This window comes from Rhipicephalus sanguineus, chromosome 1, assembly GCF_013339695.2.
Source record: "Rhipicephalus sanguineus isolate Rsan-2018 chromosome 1, BIME_Rsan_1.4, whole genome shotgun sequence".
NCBI lineage: Eukaryota > Metazoa > Arthropoda > Arachnida > Ixodida > Ixodidae > Rhipicephalus > Rhipicephalus sanguineus.
Window position 1 is genome coordinate 52,063,684 of NC_051176.1, and position 9,433 is coordinate 52,073,116.

Here is a 9,433-nt window from a genome sequence, read left to right on the forward strand (position 1 = left end):
TTTGATCATCTGCTCTAATTACCCTACGATTTCTCATTGCTAATTATCAACTGAAGAACTCGACAGTATCCATACCCTCCATATCTTGGGCAGCTTCAAGAAAAACAAACTTGTATAAAAACACAGACATTTTCATGTGTTTTGGGGTCACCGAAAACACTATAAAGCGCATGCACCCCTATAAGGTGGTTTTGCTGCAATGCACCTTTTTACAAAAGTTCCCGTCGAACCTCAGAAACTTCGCCAACATCAGCCAAACTTCACAGGTACGAAGATTGAATAACGGAGATTGGGTCACTTCAGTGATTTAAGCAGGTGAGGGCGCATTGTTTTTATATAAATTTTTAAATTCTCTCCTACGGAGTTTCACATAGCACATAAAAGTGGTTCTCGAACCCAGGAAGTTTATGGGAATAAAGCAAAACTTCTCGCACTGTGAGATGATGACTCCTAGATTATATGGACGAAGTGATTTAAGCATATATTGAGGCGTTGCACTACAATAAATGTTTAAAAGTCGTTTCCCATTCAGTGACGCTGCCACTCAGCAGGCAACGCAAGAGATGGCGCTAGTTGTCGATGTCCCGAATTCCTGGACATGGTTAGTGAATTGGCACTAGCAAAGTATAGCGCTACTATCAGTTTCATGTCGTGTTTAATATGATTTGTAAATAAATGGTATCTATGAAATAAAGGTAAAAAAACACTATTAATAATAAATTATTGCCGTGCACAATACAGCTGATTTGAATTGGAAACCGCTGTACCATCCTTTAGGGAGCAATAGTGTCTGCAACTAAGCTTTTTTTCATTTTTTTTTCATGATACTAACTGTTAGGTTAGCCCGCATAAGATATTAAGTTTACTAACTTCCTTTATCTATTCTATCTTTATTTTCATATGCAGACGTTTCTTTAGAGTAGCGAGTACCAAGTCCCATTCTTGCTCCTCTTCCAAGCATTTCCAGTGGAGCGCTTACTTCCGTTTTTTATGAGTTAAAAGAATGCATTCCTTAAGAGCAGAAATCAATACTTCTGGTTCAGTTTAATAGTTATTTTGTATATCTATGACATCGGAGCATAACGTGCAGATCGAAGTGAGTCCAGCAACAGGTATAATTCTTAAGAGCACAAGGCAATCGAGCAAATGACTCTAAACACATATGCTCATTGGCCAGCACTGGCTGTCAAATATAAGTAAGTGCGACCCACACGTTGACGGCTGAGAAGAGATTTGCATCTATTTGGGCGCAGTCATTTCACTCTTATTCCTAAGAAAGTTCAATAATGTGTGTATGTGAGGTGAGCCTTGTAACCGGAAACTTTCACACTTTGTGGCTTAAAAGCAGTGCCATGAATCTAGAAAAATATTACAGACACTTTTGCAGAGATGGACCATTTATTCCACTAGGTGAAATTTGGATATGGGATGACCTTGAGCGCGCTGTTGAGCACGGGAAGGACGCGGTAAGACATGGCGTCCTCGATGCAGGTGTGCACAACTTTTTCGGTGACCTCGTTGATTATTTTTTCGTTGAGAACACCAACGCTTTGCTTGGAAATCCCCACGCGGGTGTACTCCGTCACCTCGAACAGGATGACCTCAGGAGCGCCATCTGGTCCCTGGGGGTCTGTTGACAAAATCAAGGAAGGAAAGTGTGGAAAGAAATTAGTTGTAATTTGCCCATCTCTCATAATTAGATTTTGCGCGTATTTGTATCTTAATAACAGTGTGATAGCGTATGGGAAGCTAGGAGAACGATCCCGTACAGAAAGTTGTCGAGAAACTGAAGCGTGCTTATTTTATCTGCAGTAAATTTGCGCTGGACCTTGTGAAATAGGAAAACAATTACTAGACCTCACCAAAAAAGCTTTATTTAATTACAAATTTGGTTTTAAAAAGACTGTCCATTTTAACGTAATTTACTAAACAATCGAGCAAATTGACATAAAGGCACATTTTTCCTGTTGGAGACCTTCTTGCCCATTGCAGTTGGACTGTGTGTATCTTGGTTGTAGGCATCTACAATCTAACTTAGCGGAAGAAGGTCAGTATCAGGATCAGCCAAGTTCAGGTGAGCTGACCTTAACTCTAAGCTGACAAATGAATGCTCTGCAGACAATTGGATCAGCCAGCATTCTTGCGGTTACGTTGATTGCCGAACGATGGATGTGTCATAGAAGAAAACCCTGCACAGACAGATTAACGTTCTAGAATGTTATCATGTCGGGCCTAATACGCGCTGCTCTGAATTTCTGAATTGTTTTGTATAGTCTATTGAGACGAATATGGGTATCCACCTCCGCGTTAAGGGAACATTCAACCTAATGGTACGGCACTATACAAGCTCGGTCGCATACTCACGGCCAATGATCATGTCGAGCCGCACGATAGCAATTTTCCCGGAGACTTTGCCGGAGACCGCTAGCGTATGGCTCGTGTAGTCGTACAACGCCTCGAAGCAGACGTCGTGCAGCAGCACGACTGCGACTACGTCGTAGCGCTCCGGTGAGCCGACGTCGTCGACATCGTTCGAGGGCGTCTTCAGCGGCCAAGGTCTACCGTCGTGGCTGATCCTTTCCCGAGATCGTGCCGCTGTGCGGCTCCCAGGCGGAGCAGTCGTCGTTCGGACTTCTTAGATCGGCCATTTCGACCCCTTGCATGACGATGTCGCGGCGAAGGCGCTGCATGACGACGTCCACGTACTTACGCGCCGCGTCGAGGTTCTCTGCACATACGCGTCAGGTTGCAGTGTGTAGATATTGCATATACTCGCAATTTCACAAAACAAATCAATAAAAATAAAAATGCTAAAAATTTCAGCACTGGAGATTGAGAAGCAATGTCCTTCGCATTAGCCGATGGGCTCTAAACCGGCAGTAATCGAAAGCGTAAAATGTCTCAGGGTGTAGTCATCATTCAAATTTAAATGTCTCAAGCTGCATGCACTCAAACTTCTCTGCCGCTCCTAGCCAAAAAATAAGGCAATATCGATGTTTTTAGTCATTATAGAAAAGGTGGAGACAGCGCTGACCATCGCTGCATGCACATTGCCGTCAAATGCTGCTCGAGGCCTTTCTGGACATATTGGCTTCCTTCCCTATATCACTCCATGAAGGTCAATGCGGAAATTGAGGAAACTCGGAGGGTCTGCATGCACGAACACTGCATGCACGAATTATGAGGAGCTTCAAATTTGAAGCTCCTCATAATTGCTACGAAAACTCACCGTTGCTGACGGCTACATCCTTCCCAGTCTTAATCCGTAGGCCACCGTGTCGAGGCTTTGAGCAGGAGAGATGAGCGCCCAGCTTTTGCACGCATTTCCTGAAGTTCATGTTTTCGAGGACTTCTTTCTTACGGTGTTGAACGAGTAGAACTCCCAAAACGTCTGCTCATTAGCTACCAAGTGTCCCTTTTATACAGTCCGGCCGTGATACAGGAACCGTGTGAACAAGCGCCGCCCATTGGAGAGGAGGTTTCGTGGGAGGGGCGTACACAATGCACCTATGTTGACGTCAGCACAGCTGCATTGCATTACTCATCGTCAGTTTAGCGCGGGAGACGCTACTCGAAAATGATCTTTTTTTTTTAATGCCAAGCATTTCTTAGCAAACCAAAGGCACTTTGATATATTAAAGGTGGCGGTCCCACTCCGGCGGCACCCGCTGAGCATTTTAGTCATTGTTTACTGGCGCACTGTGCTTGCTCTGCGGAATGGACGAATATGAGTTGTATTGCATTAGAAAGTTTACGTTCTCCGCTTTCTAATGACAGCTAGTATTGTTGCCTACTCTCGAGCGTTATTTCACGGCAATAAAAAGAGTTTGAGCAAAAAACAGCGTTTTTTTGCTGTACAAGCCTCCGTTGTACTGCTAGTGCGGCAAAACTATTCAACGTAACGAAATGAAATTTGCTGAGCCTTTTAATGAAGCGTTATGCAAGGTTTCTATGAAGATATATTGCCAGTAAAGCAATCAGAAATTGATGCAGGTGGTAATAAAAATGGGCAAAGCAATGGAAGTTTATGAGTAAATAACTTCTTTTCTGTTCTGTCTAGAACAACAATATTTAATGGGTTTCCAGGCTATATTGTACTTTATGTCTACGCGACTACGTGAAGTTGCTTTGTGTTCTGATGAACAGTTCATGAATTATTACTACTTCAATACGGCAATTTACGGCTCTACTTGGTCAGGCATTACCGACGAAGGGACAAAACAATCCAAGCTTAAACTCTTAAATCTTCAATATTTAAGCAGCAAGCCTTTCTTTAGGTTTCTATGAAGAGAAAATTGTCGCAAGTTAATTAGAAAATTTGTAGGACAGCAGTGAATTTAGCTCATTTTTCTGCTGGTCGGGTTCGTGCAATTACATTTTTTTTTCCTTTTACAGGCTAATTCACAACAAGTATTGCACATTTGCAGGACCGTGTAGTGTCTTGTCATTACCAGTACTCACTAACTTACGAAGCAGTGCTTGGAACAAAGATTTTCAAGAAATAATATATCTCGCAAACATTTTTTGGTGGTGGCGCCATCTGGGGAAAGAAATATCAAGTTGTTTTACGTCAGTTTCAACGTTCGTCAAAAGTGGCGCCTCTAAGCATTACTAAGCCGTCAAAACACGGATGGATTATTTCTCCAGACTTCTTCATCGCCACTTCTTCAGTGCCCTTCAAAAGGCCTCAATAGCCTCAGTATATTCTAGGCACTATGGGAGACCAGCGCTGGATAGGTGGCGCGCCGAAAAATGGCGCCTGGCGGGGAGTCGCGACATAACTATAGTGCCTAGAATCACAATGTAACCCTATAGTAACCCCGTGGGGCTTCTGAAAAAAGAAAGAAAGAGAGGGATAGAGAGAAAGGAAGAAGGGAATAAAGCGTGTTGGGGGGCACTGTACATCAGGAATGCATAGCCAGCAGGTTAGGCTATTGTGCCGAGGATTCCAGGAAGTGCTTGGTTGCTCGCCCGCCTTTGTACTCAGGTGACTGTAGAAGTGTATTTGAAGTACACAAAGAACTTGACCTTGCCTCCTCATATTTTAAGGCTCGTATGGCAATACCTGCTCTCCGAAAACCACGCGGTGAGGTGGCGAGTGCTTGGCAGTGTATGTGTGTTTGACTATTCCACGTGACGCCGGTTGAGCGATAGGATTAGCAGCAAAAGAATTGAAACTGGATGGATGGATGCTATGAGCGTCCCCTTTATAACGGGGCGGTGACATGTCTGCCACCAGGCTCGAAGGATAAAAAAAGAAAAAAAAAACTTCCTTGTTTCATGATGTCCTAATGCCTTATCTACATTGATTAATCTATGTTATTATAACAAAAAATATAAATTCACAGTCCATCTCTCTGCCTCTTAAGGCAGAATAACCTTTTTTCCCCCAATTATTTATTTTTGTACTTTATCTCTACTTTTCTGCCACCAATACTCTAACCGTCTCTTACTTATTTCTATCGCGGGCGTGTTCAGCTTTCCATTGTTGTCCCTAAAACCAAGGCTTCATGTAGACTCGTGCCCACACGTATACCTGGGTGAATATCGCCACATTCAATCAGTACATGTTCCATCGTTTCCTTAGTTCCCCCGCAGCATGTACATTGTTCTTCTTCGTTACTAAATCTCGCTTTATAACTACGCGTTCTCAGGCAGCCCGACCTTGCTTCAAACAGTAAAGCGCTTCCTCTTGAATTATCATAAAACCTTTCCCTCCTTATTTCGTTTTTTTCCTTTTCGGTAGTTACTGAGAGCCGGCTTCTTTTCCATCGCTGTCATCCAATAAGTCTTCTCCGCCTCTCTGACCTTCCGCTTAATGCTCCTTGTTGTCATATCCCCGCACTGCCAGCCGTATATTTACTGGTGAGCCTCCTAGTTCTTTTTCTCCACTGCGTGTCAACGCTTTTTCTATACAAATACCTGAAAACCTTCTCTGCCCATCTACTCTTCTTCATTTTCCTCAGCCTCTCTTCGAATCTCATTTTGCTCTGCGCTTCCCTCACTTCAAAGCCTGTCCATCCCATATCACCCTTCACCGCCTCATTTGTCGTCTTCCCGTGAGCGCCCAAGGCGAGGCGGCCCACCGTCCTTTGATTTACATCCATTCCTGATTGCACCTCTGACTTCATGCACACCACTGAGTTCCCAAATGTAAGCCCCGGAACCATCACACCCTTCCACAGCCCTCGAAGCACCTCGTACCTATTGTATCCCCATAAATCTCTGTGCTTCATAATTGCAGCATTCCTCTTTCCCTTTGCTACCGATGCTTTCTCTTGTACCTCCATATATCTATCCCCCTCATTTACCCATACTCCGAGGTACTTGTACTCGCTTACCCTCGGTATTTTTTGGCCCTGTATTAAGACCGTATGGTCTCCGTGATCATTGAATATCATCAATCCACATTTTGTTGCACTAAATCCTAGTCCTAGAGCCTCACACTCCCTTCCGCATATATCTGCCAGTCGCTGTATATCATCTTGACTGTCCGCAAATAAGACAATATCATCAGCATAAAATAGACCTGGAAGCTTCTGCTCAACCATCGCTCCGACCTGTTTGTGTGACAAATTAAATCCAATGTTGCTACCTTCTAGCGCTTTTTCCATCCTCGCCATGTACAGCATGAATAACAGCGGGGACAAAGGGCATCCCTGTCTCAGCCCCTTGCTAATTTCAACGCTGTCCTTGCTACTTATTCCTTCCCATTCTATACAAACTGTATTTTCTCGGTATATTTCTCTCAAAAGCTGTACACAGTCGTCACCTATGCCCACTTCCTTCAATATATCCCACAAAATTTCCTGATTAACGTTGTCATACGCCCCGGTGATATCTAGATAACCTACGTATAAGGGCCTGTTTTCTATTTTAGATATTTCTATGCACTGGGTAAGAACAAACAGATTATCGTCTAACCGCCTGTTGATTCGAAAACCATTCTGAAGTTCTCCCAAAATATCATTTTGTTCTACCCACGCTTCTATTTTTAATTTTACTGCCTGCATCGCCAACCTGTATAGCACCGATGTAATTGTTAGGGGTCTATACGAGCGAATGTTATCTTTTTCTCCCTTGCCTTTATAGATTAAGTTCATTCTACTTTTTCGCCAACTGTCTGGTATTTCCCTCTCCTGTAAGCACCTTTCTACGGCTTTCAGCAGTGCTTCTTTAGTTTTATGTCCGAGTTCGTTAATGAGGCTGACGGGAACCCCATCTAAGCCCGGAGTAGTGCGCTTAGGAATTTTTCCTTCGGCCTTCTTCCAATTGAAATTCTCTAGTACTACATCTTCGTCGGTTGCTCTCCTTTGCGTACTTTTACTCACCGGGGGAATCCCCTGGGGGACCTTTTTAAACGAATCGGCTGTTATCTTTCGAATGTAACCTAGCGCTTCATATCCTTCGAATTTATTTCCTCCTTCATCTACCATATGTTGTTGCATTGTGACAGACTTCCTACCCAGCGCTTTTAGGTGGCTCCAAAATATCCTAGGCGCGGCCTTCTTCTTTTCGCGAATCTCTGTCATCCAGCGTTCACTTTCACCTTTAATTTTTGCCTCGACTAATTTCTGCACAATGGATTTTTGCTCTAAATATATTTCCAATATTTGGTTAACTTCGTCCTGTGGCCGCTTCTCCTTTTTTGCCTGTCTGTGCTCCCGTGATGCCTGACGTCGCATCTCGATCGCTTCCCGGATTTCTTTGTTCCACCAACTGTTTGGCTTTTTCTTTCCTTTCCAACAAATAGTTTTCTTCTGTATTTCCATTTCTTTCGTGATTACATGTAGCAGCTCACTATACTTCCAGTCTTTGCCTGGTAGTTCGTCTACTTTTTCCTCGACTCTTGCGGCTATATTTGTTATTTGTTTGTCATTTAGATACGAGCTGCCAAACTTTGATTCTATGTTCTTATTTTCAGTTTTATATCCCATTTGTAATATTATGCGTTTATGATCACTACCCAAGCTGTTAATGCCTTCTTCGTCTATTCTCATGTCTCTAAGTTTGTCATATATTCCTTCTGTCATGAGACAGTAATCAATGCTCGATTGCCTGTTTCCGACTTCCCACGTGATCTGCCCCTCACACTTAGGCCCCACGTTAACTATCTCAAGACTATGTTGCTCGCAGAGATCTAGCAATAACTTGCCATTGGTGTCTGAATATCCGTCAAGGTCATGAATGTGAGCGTTCATGTCCCCTAGAAGGATTATTTCGGCATCATGACCAAATTCTTTCATATCGTGGCTTATGCATTTCACTATCTCCAGATTCTTTCTCTGCAGTTATTCCCCGTCCACAAGTAAGCTACACCTAGCCACGTTTTCTTTCCACCTACTGTGCCCGAAACCCATATGTGCTCTGAACACGTTTGTTTCACTCTCTCCCATTTTGTTCTGCTATGAATTACCATTCCAACCCTCCCACCTCTCCTTTCTGATGTGATCCTGTTACATCCTTCCAAACATATTTTCAATATGTGGTGGCTCTTCCAAGTCCTCTAAGGTGTATTTCTGTAACCGCATAAACACCTATCTGTTCCTTGTTTAACTGTCTCTCAATCTCTAACCATTTTGCCTTTTTTCTGCACCCTGCATGTTAATGTAAACTAATTGCAACACGCGCCTTCTCCCTTCTTTAACCTTTTCTCTGTTTTTTCGCTATACTACCTGTCAAAGAGTCCCCCTGGTTGTTTTTCCTCATTACAAGCTACCTTGGGCACCGAAGGGACCGCGTGCCCCCCAAAAAAGCTACTGCGCGTTCTGCAAGACGCCAACCCACCTCATAGCCAAGCCTCCTATCGAAGTGTATTCCGTCTCTTCGAAAACCACCCCACCTGTGCACCTCTCTGTTTATTTCCACTACCTCGATGCCTTTCTCTCGACTAATTCGCCATATCTCTTTGTTTGCGACGACAAACCGCTCTTTGCAAGCTGATATTTCGCACTGGTACTTCCGGTATTGTGCATACCACTATCTGCACCTGAGGGGAAATGGCGCGCATGTCATCCGACCCCTTCGCCAATGTGGTCGCTAGTTCGGCTGATTCTTTACTCAAGACGTCGTTTAGACCTCCCGCGATTATCACGAGGTTACGTCCATTAGACTTAGTTGCGAGTTCTGCGCTAGCTTGTCTCATCACTGATCCCAGCCTATGTCCCGGGAACTTCCCTATTAAAAACTCGTTTGTCGCCTCTCACCCTTTCCTCGATTGCTTCTGCGCATGTAGCTAAATTCGAGTCCCCGGCGATTATCACGTGATCCGACTTTTCTGCTGTACTCTCCCGCACCTGGCCACTGCCCCCGTTACTAGCGCGTGCTACTGCTGTTGTTTTGTCCCCTCCCGTTCCCAAGACTACTTCGCGGAAAGTGGGTCCTGTGACCCTTGCACCTGTCTTTTCCAAACCTGTTTCCCCTTCGCGCCTAC

The 9,433-nt window shown here is 44.0% G+C and overlaps 1 protein-coding gene across 1 annotated transcript; it reads right to left on the reverse strand.

Annotated features, from left to right (window-relative positions):
- Positions 1-1,244: 1,244 nt before the first annotated feature.
- On the reverse strand, positions 1,245-3,338 carry LOC119387150 (uncharacterized). Its single transcript, XM_037654493.2, has 3 exons — positions 3,230-3,338; positions 2,365-2,595; positions 1,245-1,630 (listed from the first exon to the last, which is right to left on the reverse strand). The coding sequence occupies exons 1-3, from the start codon at positions 3,336-3,338 to the stop codon at positions 1,407-1,409; spliced, it is 564 nt and encodes a 187-aa protein (XP_037510421.1). The 3' UTR covers positions 1,245-1,406.
- Between the last annotated feature and the right edge of the window lie 6,095 nt (positions 3,339-9,433).